This window comes from Macaca mulatta, chromosome 5 (assembly GCF_049350105.2).
Source record: "Macaca mulatta isolate MMU2019108-1 chromosome 5, T2T-MMU8v2.0, whole genome shotgun sequence".
In the NCBI taxonomy this organism is placed as follows: domain Eukaryota; kingdom Metazoa; phylum Chordata; class Mammalia; order Primates; family Cercopithecidae; genus Macaca; species Macaca mulatta.
The window spans coordinates 97,299,919-97,319,330 of NC_133410.1; the positions used below are offsets into that span (position 1 = coordinate 97,299,919).

At 38.4% G+C, this 19,412-nt stretch overlaps 1 protein-coding gene and 1 long non-coding RNA gene across 2 annotated transcripts in view; one reads left to right on the top strand and one right to left on the bottom strand.

Moving 5' to 3' along the window:
* On the top strand, positions 1-7,378 carry SPP1 (secreted phosphoprotein 1). The gene is made up of 7 exons (NM_001261806.2): positions 1-87; positions 1,157-1,224; positions 1,334-1,372; positions 4,331-4,411; positions 4,678-4,719; positions 5,758-6,081; positions 6,790-7,378. Exons 2-7 carry the CDS (start codon positions 1,171-1,173, stop codon positions 7,192-7,194), a joined length of 945 nt encoding a protein of 314 aa, NP_001248735.1. The 5' UTR covers positions 1-87; positions 1,157-1,170; the 3' UTR covers positions 7,195-7,378.
* The window catches only part of LOC144340805 (uncharacterized), a 27,413-nt gene continuing 13,200 nt past the window's right edge, over positions 5,200-19,412 (bottom strand). Inside the window, exons 3-5 of the long non-coding RNA XR_013417222.1 lie at positions 16,564-16,658; positions 14,031-14,176; positions 5,200-7,114 (exon numbers count right to left, since the gene is read on the bottom strand). This is a non-coding gene — a long non-coding RNA (uncharacterized LOC144340805). The remainder of the gene's footprint in view (positions 7,115-14,030; positions 14,177-16,563; positions 16,659-19,412) is intronic.

Here is a 19,412-nt window from a genome sequence, read left to right on the forward strand (position 1 = left end):
GGGAGGAGGAGGCAGAGAGCACAGCATCGTCTGAGACCGGACTCCTGTCAGGCCAGTTGCAGCCTTCTCAGCCAAACGCCGGCCAAGGTATGCCTTCAGTTTGCTACTGGGTTGTGCATTCAGCTCAATTTCATGGGGAAGTTCAAGTTCTAAGGAAAAATATTTTTAATTGTAATGCTGTTAAACAGATTTAAATTTTCTAGCCTTTTTAATAAGCAGATTAGATACATTGCAGGTCTCCTGGAACAAAGGTGTCTAGATATTTGGAATGCCAATCAAATATAAAACTTAAAAATACTTCCACTGGGTCCTCAAAAGAACGGAAACTACTGCGGCTAATCAGAAAATAGTAAAATTCAATTCCCCTTTGGAATAATTATACCTATATCATTTTCAATGGGTGACTGCAGGAATGTAAAAGAAAAGGGATCTTTTACACTAATTAAGCCAATTACAATGCTATTTTTTAAATGATGTATCTTATTTTCAAGGGGAAGAAAACTCTTTCTGAATATGTTACTGCTAAATTTAGCTGTTAAAATATTCACCAAGATACCTGCATGACACTATGTAGGCTTATTATTACAAATAGAAAAGTTGTTGGCTATTTTCAATGTTTTCCTTTGCATTTCAAATTTTTAGAACATCTTACTTAAATAACAAATTTCAGAGATAGTTTCATTTCACCTAAGTAGCATCTACTTAATAATTTAAGCTAAAAATCACATTTAAAGTACATATTGGAAAAACGAATAAAGCAAATTTTTTTCATCTGTGCTTTTTCTTCTCTAAAAAGCATTCCCATACTAGCTTATTAATAGAATTAAGTTACTGTTGATCTGTTTGTAGGTTTAGTAGAGCTAGATATATAAGGTAGTAATCGTACAATTTCTGGAACTCTAAATTTAAAAGTTGAATAAATATAGACTTGTAAAATTTCCCTTTCCCTTACCTAATAAAGATGGAGAATAGGTGGCAATATAAATATTAACTTGAAAGACCATAATACTAAAAAGAAAAGGCTTCTCTAAGAAGTAGAAAAGATTTTACAGAAAATATATTTTATTTGTGATTATTTTGTAATGTGGTAGTACAAAAAGGTACCATTGTTTTAACCTATGAGGATGTCAGCTATTCCTTATGAAATGTTTTGCAGGAAAACTCACTACCATGAGAATTGCAGTGATTTCCTTTTGCCTCTTAGGCATCGCCTATGCCCTGCCAGTGAGTACAACTGAATCTTAAAGAAAATTCCTGAAAATAACTGAATTGTGTGCTTCTATGTGCTAGGAGGACATTCTTGTAATCTTTCTTCATCTTTTCTGTTTCAAAGGTTAAACAGGCTGATTCTGGAAGTTCTGAGGAAAAGCAGGTAAGCATCTTTTAGGTTTATTACATAGTGAAATCATTTACTCAATTACAGCGAGAGGCGCAACAAACATATTTGCTGCAAAATTACTTATCTTCTCAGTCAAATCTATTGGTTTACAAGTATTTATTGACTGCCTGCTATGAATCTAGGCCAGTACCAAGCACAGTATAGTTTTTAATAAATATAAGTTTGTAAAACCAACCCAGATATTTTAAATATAATAATGTCTAGGCCAGTATAGCATGTAAGATGAGTTATACGAAGCTGTGTGACTTTTTTTCCATTAGTCCACATATTGATCTAAAAGCAGAAAATTCCAGCTTTTGCTTTATTTAGTGGATTGCTAAGTTTAAAATTCACATCAGATATTAGTCAGAACTGTTTGTATGACCATAATATTCACAATATCGTCTGAGATATTAGCTGAGAAGCCCATTGTGAAAAGAAAGTCTATGTGTGCTGTTTGTATCTATTGTGATTGTCAGCTGATGTTAGATCACATTTTCCAACCAAACATAAGACCAACCAAACTCTTTATTATAATTATTTGACCAGCACTAAAGATGTACCTACCCCTCCACAACAGATGAAACCGTGCCAACCAAACAACAAATGGGCATTGTCCCCAGCAGCTTGGACAAAAAAGGCACACAGAGTTCAATTCCAGTTGAACAGAATAAAGGCCAAAATAAGAGTTGCCTTGGGGGTCACTGCAATTAGATTTCTTAATGAAGACATTAAAAGAAGTATTCTGTGTGTGCTTGTGTGTGGGGGTGTGTGTGTCTGTTTTCCAACTGATTTGAAAACACAGGTGTTGACTCCTAATAATAAAGCAGAAAAATTAACATCTCCAGAGAAGATAGAGGTCATACTATTTCAGGCAAGAATTAGTGCCTTTTTAATAAATGAAAACATGGCAAAGATGCATTTTAGAAGGCACGTGGAGTCATAACAATTTAAGAAATCTAGAAGGCTCAAGGCCCAGCCTTCTAGAATCCCAGAAACTTAAAGCTAGTAAAAAATTGGGGAAGTCTTTAAGGATATATGCCTGAAAATACACACTGGTTATCTGTGAGTGTTAGGATTACTGGGTGGTTTTTAGTCTATTCATTTTGCTTACCTTTATTTTCTTCATATTAGGTTTTAAAAATTATAAATTTAATTTATAAATCCATTCTCTCCAAGCCTGTATTACATGTGTCATGAGAATAGATAGATATGAAAAAGTGAAGAGAAAAACTCTGAATGCATCTAGTCCCATTGTTTTTGCATCTTCTTTTTTTTTCCTGGGACAGAGTCTCGCTCTGTCGCTCTGTCGCCCAGGCTGGAGTGCAGTGGTGCAATTTCAGCTCACTGTAAACTCCACCTCCTGGGTTCACGCCATTCTCCTGCCTCAGCCTCCCGAGTAGCCGGGACTACAGGTGCCCGCCACCACGTCCCGCTAATTTTTTATATTTTTAGTAGAGACGGGGTTTCACCTTGTTAGCCAGGATGGTCTCGATCTCCTGACCTTGTGATCCGCCGGCCTCAGCCTCCCAAAGTGCTGGGATTACAGGCGTGAGCCACCGCGCCCAGCTGTTTTTGCATCTTCTTAAAGCAAGGAACCCCTTCTTTCAGCAAAACCTTTCAGAGAAGCCCAGTATGAAGCCCCTCTGGTTAGAGCCAGCCATGAGAGAAACTCTAATACTTCTGACTGGTTTTCTCTCTACCCATCCACCCCTTAGGTGGCTGCAGAAGGGACTCTGTACAACCCCCAGAGTTATTCTGAATGACAGGGACATGTAATGATTGGCCCTGAATGATTCAGCAGATCAGATGACACTTACACAGAGCAATTTCCACTCCTCTGCAGTAGCATATTATCAGTATTTTCCAGATAAATAACTTGGCTAAAGAAAAATCCATTTCATTTACATCTTTGGCACCTTAGAGCTATAGAACTTTTGTGCAATGATTTTAATATTATATTTCTGCATTGTCTGGTAAGATAGCTGCCAGATACATATGGCTATGGAGTACTCAAAATGTAGCCTAGTGCAACTGAGGAACTGAATTTTTATCTTATTTCTTCGTTTTTTTTTCTTTTGAGATGGAGTCTCGCTCTGTCGCCCAGGCTGGAGTGCAGTGGCACGATCTCGGCTCACTGCAAGATCTGCCACCTGGGTTTACGCCATTCTCCTGCCTCAGCCTCCCGAGTAGTTGAGACTACAGGTGCCGGCCACCATGCCCGGCTAATTTTTTTTTTTTTTTTTTTTTTGGTATTTTTAGTAGAAAGGGGGTTTCACTGTGTTAGCCAGGATGGTCTCGATCTCCTGACCTCATGATCTGCCTGCCTCAGCCTCCCAAGATTTCAGGCGTGAGCCACTGTGCCCGGCCATTTCATTTTAATTAACTTAAATGTAAATAGCCCCATGTGGTTAGAGTATACTGTATTAGACAGCACAGCCTTAGAGAGTTCCTTCTTGTTCCATGGACTGGACACAGTGAAGATCAACAGTAATTAAAGGCACGTCTGGTTTAGATGTGCTTTATCTGAGAGGAAAATTCAGCCAGCAAACATACAAAAAGAAAGCATAGTGTGAAGTTCAGGGTTAAGAGCTAGTTTGCCTGCGTTTGAATCCTGCCTGGCTCTGTCATTTCCTACCACTTAACTGCATTGTGGCTGATTGTAAGGTGGGAATATTAATGATACCCATCTCATAGGGGAATGAGAGGATCAAATGAGTTCATATTTGTAAAGCAATTTGAAAGAGTGCCTAGCCCACACTAAGTGCTACATAAGAGTGTATTAAATGAATCTGCAAGAAAAAAAAAATTACAAAAAGGTACCTAAGGGTCTGAGTGACTATATGCATGCATATTATGCTTATCCATCAAGACTGGTGAAGAATGGTTGTTTTTTCCATTCATCCCTACGTTTCTTTTTTTAATAATGATAAACATGCAACTTTTTTATAGCTTTACAACAAATACCCAGATGCTGTGGCCACATGGTTAAAGCCTGACCCATCTCAGAAGCAGAATCTCCTAGCCCCACAGGTATTTTTAAACTTCTCATAATTAAACTACAACGATGAAAGATAGCTACAAGCAGGCCATTTGGGCTGCTCAGATGAATCCTGCCTGCCCGCTGGCAAGCATGTGCTTAGGACATTGACTGATCTGCCATGTTGGCTTCTTCCCGTGTTAAGCCATCCACAGATGAGGCAGAAAAATAAAAACTGCTTTGGATTAAAAAGGTTAACTTTTGAATAAAAAAGCTAGGCATGTGTGATGCACACTAACATGTGCCATTCCTTCTTCAGAATGCTGTGTCTTCCGAAGAAACCAATGACTTTAAACAAGAGGTAAGTTCTCATTTTCAATCAGAGGCCCATCATACCTTGAAGAAACGAAAGAAGCCATTGCCTGGATTCTCTTCTGATGAAATTTCATTAGCTAATTTTCCAGTAAATTGGCAGTCTTTAAAACTTGCTCAGAAAGAAAACATGTATTTACTAAATATCAGAAATACTAGGTTTCCTCAGATATGTTTAGCATTACAGAAAATGTTCATTAATGCCTGTTATTTGAAACATTAAGCTGATTGCAATTTATTTAAGGTATTTTGTAGATATCAAATATCTAATAAGCATCTAATTAATGCCTATCAAAGCTAAGATTTTGCCTTTAGGAAAGTTCTCTTTCCTAATAAAATAGTTTATTTGACAACTATTCTTTTTATTAGGATCATTCATATATTTGCTAAGCAAAGAGTAAATTTATTTTCCTTAAGATTCAATTTGAATATACTAAGAATATTAAATCAAGTTAAATTACCCAATATATTTGTCAATCTGAAATTTAATGGACATTAATTGTTTAATTCAAGGACAGTTTTGAGCTGCAGTTTATACACACATGCATAACAGTCACCTTTCAATTATTCATGCTAATAGGAAAGGGGTTATAGATTTTAGTACACACATTAAAATAGGGATACTCTTCTCTTTTGATAAATCTCATTTCAAATTTTAAAAAGTCTCATAATTATGTGTCTGTATCTATTACATCATTGAATTTAGTAAATTAAATAATGTTTAATATGTATAAGGCAAAACAATGCTATTGATATGAAGATTATACTCACATATTTGGCTTGAAAATATCTATGAAAATAATTTTTGTTGGAAAGTAGGAAAAGTTCCTCAGAATGTTATTAATCCCTGTGTTAAAAGAGAAATTGGAAGATGCTCACTTTAGCTCCTAAAAGCCATGGTGTATACTGTGAATGCAAAGATTCTGAAACTAAATAAAAAGAAAGATAGTAAAAGACTAATGTGCTATGAAGACTAAGGGAAAATAAAAACCCATACACTAATTTTCCTGGCCATTTTAATTTTCAGACCCTTCCAAGTAAGTCTAACGAAAGCCATGACCACATGGATGATGTGGATGATGAAGATGATGATGACCATGTGGACAGCCAGGACTCCATCGACTCGAATGACTCTGATGAAGTAGATGACACTGATGATTCTCACCAGTCTGATGAGTCTCACCATTCTGATGAATCCGATGAACTGGTTACTGATTTTCCCACAGACCTGCCAGCAACTGAAGTTTTCACTCCAGTTGTCCCCACAGTAGACATATATGATGGCCGAGGTGATAGTGTGGCTTATGGACTGAGGTCAAAATCTAAGAAGTTCCGCAGACCTGACATCCAGGTAAATCCTTTAACAGACACACCTGATAGTTCTGACTAGAGCTCAAGTCTAGGAAACCACAGTTTGCATATTCATTCATTCATTCATTCATTCATCCATTCATCCATTCATTCATCCATTCAGCAAGAATTCATTCATATTCTACTTTATGATCATTGAATACAAATCTTTTTCTGCTCGGTGGTTTTTGTAAGTACATAATTTCTCTCTAGATTTGATTCTCAAACACAATTCTACTTTTTGAAATCCTGGATCACTTATTTTTAGATTAAAATGAATGGAAAACACCAATTATTTAAAAATATATAATGGTCATGTTTCGAAGTTAAATACCTAAGAGGAGTTGTAGTTGCAAATTACACTGAATCCTTAGTCACAGAACCTGGATTTGACATAGGCTTGCCATTTACTATTCTCTTTATTTTTTAACTTCCAATTCACTTCCTCTTTATGTAGGTTTCAATATAATGAAACCTACCTGATAAGTTTCATTACATATGTAAGTGATGTACTTATTAAACTAAAGGAGACGACATATGTGAAACGGCTTGGTAAAGTACTATACAAAGTAACATGCTAGTATAATTTCAGCCAGATTTAGCCAATTTTTAGTATAAGATGGCCTAAACGCTAGAGAGCAGAAAAGGATTACCGTATTCCCATCCCTAGCTGTTCATATAATTCTTCTTCATTTGTGCCATGATTCAGTACCCTGATGCTACAGACGAGGACATCACCTCACATGTGGAAAGCGAGGAGTTGAATGGTGCATACAAGGCCATCCCAGTTGTCCAGGGCCTGAACGTGCCTTCTGATTGGGACAGCCGTGGGAAGGACAGTCATGAAACGAGTCAGCTGGATGACCACAGTGCTGAAACCCACAGCCACAAGCACTCCAGATTATATAAGCGGAAAGCCAGTGATGACAGCAATGAGCATTCCGATGTGATTGACAGTCAGGAACGTTCCAAAATCAGCCATGAATTCCACAGCCATGAATTTCACAGCCATGAAGATATGCTGGTTGTAGACCCTAAAAGTAAGGAAGAAGATAAACACCTGAAATTTCGCATTTCTCATGAATTAGATAGTGCATCTTCTGAGGTCAATTAAAAGGAGAAAAAAATATAATTTCTCACTTTGCTTTTAGTCAAAAGAAAAAATGCTTTATAGCAAAATGAAAGAGAACATGAAATGCTTCTTTCTCAGTTTATTGGTTGAATGTGTACCTATGTGAATCTGGAAATAACTAATGTGTTTGATAATTAGTTTAGTTCGTGGCTTCATGGAAACTCCCTGTAAACTAAAAGCTTCAGGGTTATGTCTACGTTCATTCTATAGAAGAAATGCAAACTATCACTGTATTTTAATATTTGTTATTCTTTCATGAATAGAAATTTATGTAGAAGCAAACAAAATACTTTTACCCACTTAAAAAGAGAATATAACATTTTATGTCACTATAATCTTCTGTTTTTTAAGTTAGTGTATATTTTGTTGTGACTATCTTTCTTTTGTGGTGTGAATAAATCTTTTATCTTGAATGTAGTAAGAATCTGGTGGTGTCAATTGCTTACTTGTTTTCCCACAGTTGTCCAGCAATTAATAAAACATGATCTTTTTTACTGCCTATATAATGTTTTTAAAGGTTTACTTTGGTTTTAATTGATACATAATAATTGTACATATTTATGGGATACTGTGTGATGTTTTGATACATACATACATTGTATAATTATCAAAGGGTAATTATCATATCCATCACCTCATACACTTGTCATTTATTTGTGGTGAGAACATTCAGTCTTCTTTTCTAGCTATTTTGAAGTATACGATACATTATTACTGACTATAGTCAAGCTACGTTGCAATAGAATGCTAGAATTTATTCCTCCTAGCTAACTGTAACTTTGTAGCCATTGACTAACCTCCCCTCATCCACTTTCCCACTCTCCCAGCTGCTGGTAATCACTATTCTACTCTCTACTTCTATGAGGTCAACTTTTCTAGATTCCACATTAGTGAGATCATGCAGTACTCGTCCTTCTGTGCTTGGCTTATTTAACTTAACATCCTCTAGGTTCACCTGTGTTGTCAAAAATACCAAGAGAAAACATGCACAAACTATACATCTAAGAAGGAATTAAAATCCAGAATACATAAGGAACTCAAACAACTTGACATCAAAAAAAAAAAAAAAAGAAAAAGAAAAGAAAAGAAAAGAAAAGAAAACCCAAATAATCCAATTTAAAATGGGCACAAATCTGAATAGACATTTCTCAAAAGAAGACATGCAAATGGCAGGTATACGGAAAAAATGTTCAACAACACTAATCATCAGGGAAATGCAAATCACAACCACAATGAGATAACATCCCACCCAAGTTAAAATGGCTTTTATCAAAGAGAAAAAAAAATAACAGACACGGGCCAGGATTCGGGGAAAGAAGGACACTCTTACACTGGTAAGAAACGTAAATTAGTACAGCCACCTTAAAAAGCTGTATGGAGACTTCTTAAAACAACAAAAATAGAACTACTATATTATTTAGCAATTCCACTGCTGAGCATATAGCAAATATGAAAAAGAAAGCAAATCAAAATGTGGAAGAGATATCTGAACTCCCACGTTTACTGCAGCACTATTCACAATAGCCAAGATGTGCAATCAATGTAAATGTGCCTCATGATGAATAGATAAAGAAAATGTGGTATATAAACACAATGGAATGCCATTTGGCCATAAAAAGAAATTAAATCCTGTCATTCGCAGCAACATGGATGGAACTGGAGGTCATTACGTTAAGTGAAATAAGACAGGCACAAAAAGACAAATATCACATGTTCTCACCCATATGTGGGAGCTAGAAAAGTGGACCACATAGAGATAGACCTTAAACTGGTGGTTCCACAAGAGGCTGGGGAGGGTGAGGGTAAGGGGCAGATGAAGAAAGGTTGATTAATGGGTACAAATATACAGTTAGGTAGAAGAAATAAGATCTAGCATTAGACAGTACAGTAGGGTAACTATCAATACTTTACTGTATACACATTTGTTGAAAACCCTAAAAGACAAGAATTCAAGTGTTCCCAACACAAAGGAAAGATAAAGGCTTGAGGAAATGGATATCTCAGTTTTGCTCATTGAATCACTACACACTATATGCACGTACCAAAACATCACGTGTCCCCAAAATATGGACAACTATTACGTATCAATTTTTAAAATAATCAATAAATTTAAAAGGAAACTATGAAGACATTAGATAAACACATGAGAGAGTAACTTCACAGTCTGGGTGTGGGGAAACCTCTTGTAATGACAAGAAGACAATGCCATGCCATAGTCCTCGTAGACGTCATAAGTTAGGTGCAACAGCCCCTTAGGCTCCCAGAGTCCTTGCTTTAGTGAGCGCTTCCTCACACTCACCTGCAGGAGACACCTGGATTGATGGTGTTCCCGCAAGCTTGGCAAGGGGCTTGGCACGGTGCCCAAATCCAAGGGCATGACCAAATTCATCCTGGAATCGCTTATTTGAATAGTGGTTCTATTTACCAACCATTCCCTGTACCACTTCTCTATTAGTCAGGGTTCATTCAGAAGACAGAAAAGAGACCAGTCATTTGAACAGGGAAAACTTAATTTAAAGAATTATTAACTAGAAAAAGGGGATTGACCAGAGAGAATAAGAGAAGGTTAACAGTACCATGGGGCTGAAAGTGCCCATATAAAGAACAACTTGTAAAAGGAGGGGCCCTCTCCCCAAGCTGAGATTCAGACTTCACTGGAAAGAGTAGTCACAGTCCAAGGGATGGCAGAGAAGTCTGCTGTGTTATCCTCAGTGAGAGCTGGTCCACAGTGGTCCAACTGGTGGGATCAAGTTGGAAAACAAGAGACTTCCCACAGGGGTGACTGAGACCAGCAAAGAAGGAAAACCATGGGGCAGGCCAGCTGAGCAGGAGGCTAGCTGGAGGGTGAGTACCACAAGGTGCTCTGTGTGCACAGCAGTGTCCCTCCAGTGCCCTCTACTGACAAAGCTTGCCACTGTGCCAGCTGGCAAAGGAAGCATGTTCACAGGGTCCAACTCCAGCGGTATCACAGAGCAGGGCCGAGACAATGGATTTGGAGCAGGGAGGCACAAAACTGACAGCTGGCACAGGTCATTGGGGAAAAGGCTGATTCCTCCTGGACAACTAGAGTACAAAAATGAGCCTGGGACATCTTTTCATGATAGGATGAAAGCAAGCACGCAAGGACAAAATGGGGTTATATCCAAGGGACCACACAGCAGACTTGCAAGGGGCTTCCATTGGCCAAAACTGGGGTAATTTGAGCAATAACAGAATAATGACAGTTATGAACTATAACAAATTGAATTTTTAAAATTCCATTAGTACATAGTGATACTACAAGAAAGACAGGATTAAAGAAGGAAAATTCTTCTTTATAGATGAATGTCAACTAGCAATAAAAGTAGAAGGAATGCTAACATTAAAAAATTATTTCATAACCCACAAGGAAATAATTCAGGAAGTGATCACTAATGAATGTTAAAATTATTGTGCAGAAGATGATTGAGAACATTTCACCTGGTCTCAGAATATTCACCTGCTCTCAGAATATTACCCCACAATTATTTAATAATTCACAAAGAAACAAAGCACTTTTAACCAGAGAGATTTGTAGTTACCATCTTTAGTCAGTAACCAAACTGAATTTCACAAATGAGACTTGTACGTATGTACCACCCAGTGTGATGCAATAAGAAATATGCAACATCATCTAGAAATTTTTGTAAAAAATGTTTACAAAATCAAATCACTAGAAAACAAGCAAATCCAGCATTTGAACTACTCTATAATAGAACTGGTCCGAGCTTTTTTTTCTTTTGAGATGGAGTTTCGCTCTTTCACCCAGGTTGGAGTGAAGTGGCGCCATCGCGGCTTACTGCAACTTCCTCCCTGCCCCAGGTTCAAGTGATTCTCCTGCCTCAGCGTTCCCAGTAGATGGGATTACAGGCATGAACCACCGTGCCCGGCAGTCTGAACGTTTTAAAAAGCAGAGTTGTGGCCGGGGGCGGTGGCTCAAGCCTGTAATCCCAGCACTTTGGGAGGCCGAGACGGGCGGATCACGAGGTCAGGAGATCGAGATCATCCTGGCTAACACGGTGAAACTCCGTCTTTACTAAAAAATACAAAAAGCTAGCCGGGCGAGGTGGCGGGCGCCTGTAGTCCCAGCTACTCGGGAGGCTGAGGCAGGAGAATGGCGCAAACCCGGGAGGCGGAGCTTGCAGTGAGCTGAGATCCGGCCACTGCACTCCAGCCCTGGCGACAGAGAGAGACTCTGTCTCAAAAAAAAAAAAAAAAAAAAAAAAAAGCAGAGTTGTTACATAAAATACAGGATACTGAGTTAAATTTGATTTTCAGATAAATAACAAATTAGCTTTTAGTATAAGCACAGGACATTTTATGCTAAAAGATGATTCACTGTTTATTTGACATTGAGCATCCTTTTCTAAATTTTCCAAATCTGCCAATCCAACAAAAGACAATTTGATAAGAGAAAAAGGGCAAGAGAGGAGATAGTATTCTAGATTAAAAATATACCAGGTATAAAAGGTAAAACATAGGCTGGGCGTGGTGGCTCACACCTGTAATCCCAGCACTTTGGGAGGCTGAGGCAGACAGATCACCTGAGGTTGGGAGTTCGCCACCAGCATGGAGAAACCCCTTCTCTACCAAAAATACAAAATTAGCTGGGTGTGGTGGCTCATGCCTGTAATGGTGGCACACACCTGTAATCCCAGCTACTTGGGAGGCTGAGATAGGAGAATCAGTTGAACCCAGGAGGCGGAGGTTGTGGTGAGCCGAGATAGCGCCATTGCATTCCAGCCTGGGCAACAAGAGCGAAACTCCGTCTCAAAAAAAAAAAAAAAAAAGGTAAACATGAACCTTGATTGGCTCCTGGATTGAAAAAGACACACAGTCATAAAAAACATTTTGAGGACAATTGTGGCAATCTGAATATACACAGTATATTAAATGATATTGTGGAATTATTGAGAATTTTCTTAGATGTGATCATTGCATTGTACATGAAAGTGAATGTTCTTACTCTTGAGAGAAGTATAATGAAATACTTAGGGATGAAGTGCCATGGTTTTTGTAATTTACTTTCCACTGGTTCAGAAAATACCGGCTGGGAGAGGAAATGTGAAGATGTAGGTTAGAGGTTACAAAGTAGCAGACATGGGGAATTAGCAAGTCTAGAGACCCAGTGTACAACATGAGGACGACTGTTAATAAAATTGTACAGTATTGGGGATTTCTGCTAAATGAGTAGATTTTAGCTGCTCTTGCCACACACATAAAAAAGGGTACCTATATGAGATGATGGGGGTACGTTAATTTGCTTCACTACAGAAGCCATTTTACTGCCTATATGTATCCCATAACATCATGTTGTATACCTTAAATGTACACAATAAAATTTCTTTTTAGCTTTTTGGAAAGTGGCGACTGAGTCTGCAGATGCTACCCCAGGAGTGGGAGCTATCATATCCCCTCCTCTTCCAATCCATGTTGCAACCAAAAAAGGCTGTTTCTACAGTGTTAAAAAAAAAAAATTCAATGGTAGGCTGTCATGAGGGGAAAAAACATTATTAAGAAGTCAGAAAAAAGGTATACAGAAAGAGAAGAAACTATGGGCAAAGCATATTATTGTTTGAATTTTTCTCAAGGTTTAAAAATGTTCCAAAAATTGGGAGAGGAGATAGAGCAGGGAGAATAGAAAAATGTACAATGAATACTGTCCATGAGATAGTGTCTCAGCCGTTGATATAAAAGTCTCAGAACAATTCCTTCATTATTCACCTCATAAGATCATAAAAAAGGCATTCATAAATTTTTATAAATAAAAAAATGTCAAGACCAATTTCCCATCACCTATGCATTCTTCAATAACCCTGTAGACACTCCCTTTGATGCAGGTCTTCTTTAGTGAGAGAATCTTTTCATCCCCTGCCCATGGCAATGATAAGACCTAACTGTGAATCAAAGTATTTTTCCTGGTTCCTGGCATGGCCTTTTCTCCTCTGCCACCCCCAATTTTTCAAGTTTCTGGTAACAATGGATCCAAGTACTGTTTGATTGCAATTATAGCATAATGGCCAAGTTTCCACGGGATTCAGCTTTGTCAGTGGAGCAAGGCAGAGGCAAAGAACTATAATGAGCAATTCTGATATTGACCTGTACTGAGCTTGCAAAAAGGACCTTAAAAACCTATTTGCAAAGATTAAAGAAAAGGTTATTTTCTACTTCACAATTTCATAAGGTGGTTTTTTATACTTCTTCAATTTAGTAGCTCACTTACTGAAGCATAATTATATTTTCCACTCAAAACATCCAGAAAGCATGCATTCTCTAAAACATTGCCAGTTGAACTTCAATATTATTTCGATGCACTCTCTTTGACTTATCTATTTTATTCTAAATACCATAGTGACTCGTGTTTGACTAATCCAATGTGATTATTTTAATCCAGAGTGTAGATAGATATTGCATATTAGATCCAAATTTCTGATAATATTCCCCCAAAGATGCAAACACATAAGTCCCAGAGACCTATGTAGCTGAATCTGCTCTTCTAGTCACATTGAAAGAGCATAGATCAACAACCAGAAACAGCAAAGAGCGTTTGCCTCTGAGCCTCCACCAAAAAAATGCGGGGCAGACCTAAGGGGAAATCTAAAAGTAGGGTGCCAAAGGTGTCCTTAGTATTACCGACATCATTTATAATGTATCGAGGTTTCATTTTGAAGTTATTATTGAGTAAAAGAACAAAATTCTTGTAAGGACATGATACATCCAACTTTTTGAAGGTTGGGAGAAAGAGGGAGGGGAGGCCTTATCTAGGTACAGCTCAAATACTTGACTTTCCCATACATCACCTTCTTTATCATTCCAGACACAGGTGGTGGACAGGAAGCAGAGCAGGTGCTGATGCCATGCAGAATGCAGCCAGGCTGGACTTCGCAGTGCCTCCTGAGACTCCTCGGGTGGTGGTGGGGGTCCAATAAATGATCCAAGTTCCAATCTCAGGAAACCAGAAGAAAAGCCAAACCAACCATCACAGGCAGAAGAAGGCAGATAGTAAAGATATAAATGAAAACCAATTAAATTGAAAACAGGAAAGCAACAGAGGAAATTAAATAAAAGGCTGGTTTTTCTAAAAAAATTAATAAGTTGAAAATCTTCTAGCAAGATGGACACAGATAAAAAGAGAGAAGACACAAATCTTCAATATCAGGAATTAAACAGGGGAGATCACAACAGATCCCGCAGCCATTAAAGAGCTAATAAGAGAAGACTACTGCTATGAGGTGAATGTATTCCCCCCACCCAAAAAGAAATGTTGAAGTCCTAACCCCCAATATCTCAGAATGTGACCTTATTTGGAAACAGGGTCATTGCAGATGGAATTAGTTAAGATGAGGTCATCCAGGAGCAGGGTGGGCTCCTAATCCAGCATGATGATGTCCTTATAGGAAGAGGCCATGTGAGGACAGAGATACACAGGGAGAATGTCATGTGACAATGAAGGTAGAGGTTGGAGTTAGGTAGCTGCAAGCCAAGAAGTACTGCAGATTGCCAGCAGCCACCAGAGCTAGAAAGAGACAAGCAAGGATTCTCCCCATGGGTCTCGAGGGAGCATGGCCCTGCTGACTCCTTGATTTCAGGCCCTGGCCTCTAGAACTGTGAGACAATACATTTCTGTTGTTCTAAACCACCCTGTTTGTGGTACTTGTCACAGCAGCCCTGGAAATCTAATACACTATGAAAAACTTTATACTCATAAATTCAATGACTTAGAAGAAATCAACCAACCCCTTAAAAACCATAAACTATCAAAACTCAGTCAAGAGGAAGCTGACAACCTGAATCGCCTTATAAGTAGTAAAGAAATTCAATTCATAATTTAAAAGTTCCTAAAAAAGAAATCTCCAGGCCCAGATGGTTTCACTGGAGAATTTTACCAAACATTCACAGAAGAATTAACACTAATTTTACACACTGTCTGTCTTCCAGAAAATAGGAGAGAACATTCTCCAATACACTTTATGAGACCAGAATTACTCTGATATCAAAACCAAAGACAGCATCAAAAGAAAAAGAAAGAATAGCATAGATCAATATCTCTCACAAGAGTAGACACAAAAATGTTAGCAAATCAAATTCAACAATAGCAAGAATAATGCACCTCGATCAAGGGGGATTTACTTAGGTATGCAAGGCTTGTTCAATATTTAAAAATCAAACAATATATTGTATTATATCAAGAAGCTAAAGAATAAAAACCATGATAATATCAATAATGTGGCTAACGTATTTCACAAAATTCAACATCCATTCAAAATTTACCAAAAGACAGAAACAAAAACGCCCAGAAACTCTCAGGAACAGAAGGGAAGTTCTTCAGCCTTATAAAGAGCATTTAGGAAAATCTACAGCTAACATCATTCTTAAGGCTGAATGCTTTTCCTCTAAGATTGGGAAAAAAAGCAAGAATGTCACCTCTTGGCCGGGCGCAGTCGCTCACGCCTGTAATCCCAGCACTTCGGGAGGCTGAGGTGGGCGGATCACAAGGTCAGGAGATCCAGACCATCCTGGCTAACACGGTGAAACCACATCTCTACTAAAAATACAAAAAATTAGCTGGGCGTGGTGGTGGGTGCCTGTAGTCCCAGCTACTTGGGAGGCCGAGGCAGGAGAATAGTGTGAACATGGGAGGCAGAGCTTGCAGGGAGCCGAGATCATGCCACTGTACTCCAGCCTGGGTGACAGAGCAAGACTCTGTCTCAAAAAAAAAAAAAAAAAAAAAAGAATGTCACCTCTCATCACTCTTATTCAACATAGCACTATAAGTTGTATGAACTGTAATAAGGCAAGAAGAAGAATTAAAAGGCACACCGATTGGAGAAAAGAAAATGAAACTGTCTCTATTTTCAGATAACATGATTATGCAGAAAATTCCAAGAAACCTACAAAAACACTCCTAGAACTAAGAGTTCAGTAAGATTGCAGAATACAGATCAGCTCACAAACATCAACTGAATTCCTATATTCTAACAATGAACAAATGGAAACCAAAATCAAAAACATAATACCATTTATAATTGCTTCAAAGAAAATGAAATATGTAAGTGTCTGTCTAATAAAGCAGTGACCTTTTTGGCACCAAGGACCCATTTCATAGAAGACAACTTTTCCACGGACTGGCAGGAGGTGGAGTGGGGAGGATGGTTTGGGGATGAAACTGCTCCACCTCAGATCATCAGGCATTAGATTCTCATAAGGAACATGCAACCTTGATCCCTCGCATGAGCAGTTCACAACAGGGTTTGTGTTCCTATGAGAATCTAATGCCACTGATCTGACAGGAGGTGGAGCTCAGGTGGTAATGCCTGCTCGCCCACCACTCACCTCTTGCTGTGTGGCCCAGTTCCTAACAGTCCGCAGACCAGTACTGGTTTCTGGCCCAGGGGTTGGAGACCCCAGTAATAAAGCATGTACAGAATCTGTATGAAGAAAGTTACAAAATGCTGATTATAAAAAAGAAGACCTAAATACCTGGGGAGACACAACATGTTCACAGATTGGAAGGCTCAACATATAAACAGGTCAGTTCTCCCTAAATTGATCTGTAGGTTTAACACAATTTTTATCCAAAAATCATCAGCTTTTTCGTAGACATAGGGAAACTTATTCTAAAATTTATATGGGAAGGTAAAGGCTTTATGAATAACCAAAACAATTTTGAAAAAGAATAATAAATCAGTTTATGATTTTAAGGCTTACAATGTAGCTACAGTAATCAAGAAAGGGTGGTACTGGCAGGAGAATGGAAACATAGATCTATGGAACAGACTGGAGAACCCAGAAATATATCTACATAAACATGCCCAGTTGTTTTTGACAAAAGAAGGAAAACAATCTTATAAAGAAGAAGAGATTGTCTTTGCAATAAACAGTGTTGGAGCAATTGAATATCCATAGGCAAAAACAAAAACAAAACCCTAACCTCACACTTCGTACAAATATTAACTCAAACTGGATCAGAGACTTAAATGTAAAATATAAAACTATAAAGCTTCTAGAAATAAAATAGTAGAAAATATTCAGACTTAGGACTAGGCAAATAGTTCTTAGACTTCATACCAAAGGAATAATCCATAAAAAGAAAGAGTTATAAATCAGACTTCATAAAAATTTAAACCTTTGTTCTGTGAAACTTCCCACAAAAAGGATGAATAGACAAATTACAAACAGGAGAAAATACTTGCAAACCACACATCCTGCAAAGAACTTTTATCTAGAATATAAAGGTCTACGCACTAACTACTCATAGTGCAGAATCCACAAGTTAAAGGGCTTAGACTCACAAGACTGTCTTCATTTCAGACATCAGTCCTCACCAGTCCTGGGTCTCCAGGGTACCCATAACTGATGTCCAACTTGGCTACACATTCAGGGGTTTCTATGACCTCCTTTCAGGTTTAATACTCTGCTGAAAACAACTAAAAAAAAACTCAGAAAAACATTTACTCATGTTTACCCATGATACAGTTTGGCTGTGTCCCCACCCAGACGCCATCTTGAGTTGTAGTTCCCATAATCCCCATGTGTCATGGGAGGAACACAGTGGGAGGTTATTGAATCATGGGGGCGGTTACCCCCATGCTGTTCTCATGATAGTGAGTGGGTTCTCCAGAGATCCGATTTATTTATTTTTATTTATTTATTTATTTATTTATTTATTTATTTATTTTTAGATCAAGTTTCGCTGTTGTTGCCTAGGCTGGAGTGCAGTGGCACAATCTCGACTCACTGCAACCTCCACCTCCCAGGTTCAAGTGATTCTCCTGCCTCAGCCTTCCTAAGTTGCTGGGATTACAGGCATGCGCCACCACGCCCAGCTAATTTTGCATTTTTAGTAGAGACAGGGTTTCTCCATGTTGGTCAGCTGGTCTTGAACTCCCAACCTCAGATGATCTGCCCACCTCAGCCTCCCAAAGTGTTGGGATTACAGGCGTGAGCCACCACACCTGGATGATCTGATGGTTTTATAAAAGGCATTTCCCACCCTTTGCTCTGCAGTTCTTGCTGTTGCCGTGTGAAGAAGGATGTGTTTGCTTCTTCTTCTGCCATGATTGTATGTTTCCTGGGGCCTCCACAGCCATGCTGAACTGTGAATCAATTAAACCTCTTTCCTTTATAAATTACCCAGTCTCAGGTATGTCTTTATTAGCAGCATGAGAACGGACTAATACAACCAGCTTATTATAAAAGGTACAACTGAGGAACAGCCAAATGACATAGATGCATTAGGCAAGGTATGGGGAAAGAGGGGTGTGCAGAGCTTCCATGCTCCTTCTGAGTGTATTATTCTCCCAGCACCTTGATTTGTTCACCAACCTGGAAGCTTCCTGAAATCTATGCTTTAGGAGTTTTTAATAGAGGTTTTATTGCACAGATATGATTGATTATACCATTGGTCATTGGTGATTGAACCCAGTCTCTAGCCCCTCTCCCCTTTCCAGAGGTCAGGGAGAGGGACTAAAAGTTTCAACCCTCATAACCATGGTTTGCTCTTTCTGGTTACCAGGCCCTGTGCTGAAGCTATCCAGGGACCCTGGCCACCAGTCATCTTACTAGCAAACAAAAGATACTTGCCACTCAGGACAGTAAAGTGTTTTATGAGCTGTATATCTGGAACCAAGGACAAAGATGAAATATATTTTTTACTAAACCACAATAAAGAATTCTCAAAAGTCAAAATTTAAAAATCAAACAATCCAGTTAGGGAATGGACAATAGACATGTCCTGACATTTTAACCAAAGAGGACACGAAGATGGGAAATACACACATGAAGAGATGCTCAACATCCTTAGCCATTAGAGAAAAGCACATTAAAATTGCAATAGCATATCACTACAACACACCTATCAGAATGACTAAAACTAAAATTAGTGACAACATGAAATGCTGGCAAGGATGTGGAGAAACTGATCATTCATACAGCTGGTAGGAATGTAATACAGCATAACGACTCTGGAAAATACGTTGGCATTTTTTTTTAACTTAAACAGACTTACTTATGATCCACAAATTGCGCTTTTGGCTATATATCCTAGGGAAATGAAAACTTATTTATTTTCATACAGAAATCTGTATATGTTTAGAGCAGCTTTATCTGTAATAGTCCAAAACTGGAACTACCCAAATGTACTTCAATGGGCAAATGCTTGAACAAACTGTAGTGCTGTATGC

Coding starts and splice junctions, on each gene's coding strand:
- SPP1 (NM_001261806.2), top strand. CDS start 1,171: ATGAGAATTGCAGTGATTTCCTTTTGCCTCTTAGGCATCGCCTATGCC. Junction 1,373..4,330: donor GAAGTTCTGAGGAAAAGCAG/GTAAGCATCTTT, acceptor ACTTTTTTATAG/CTTTACAACAAATACCCAGA. Junction 4,720..5,757: donor CCAATGACTTTAAACAAGAG/GTAAGTTCTCAT, acceptor TTTAATTTTCAG/ACCCTTCCAAGTAAGTCTAA.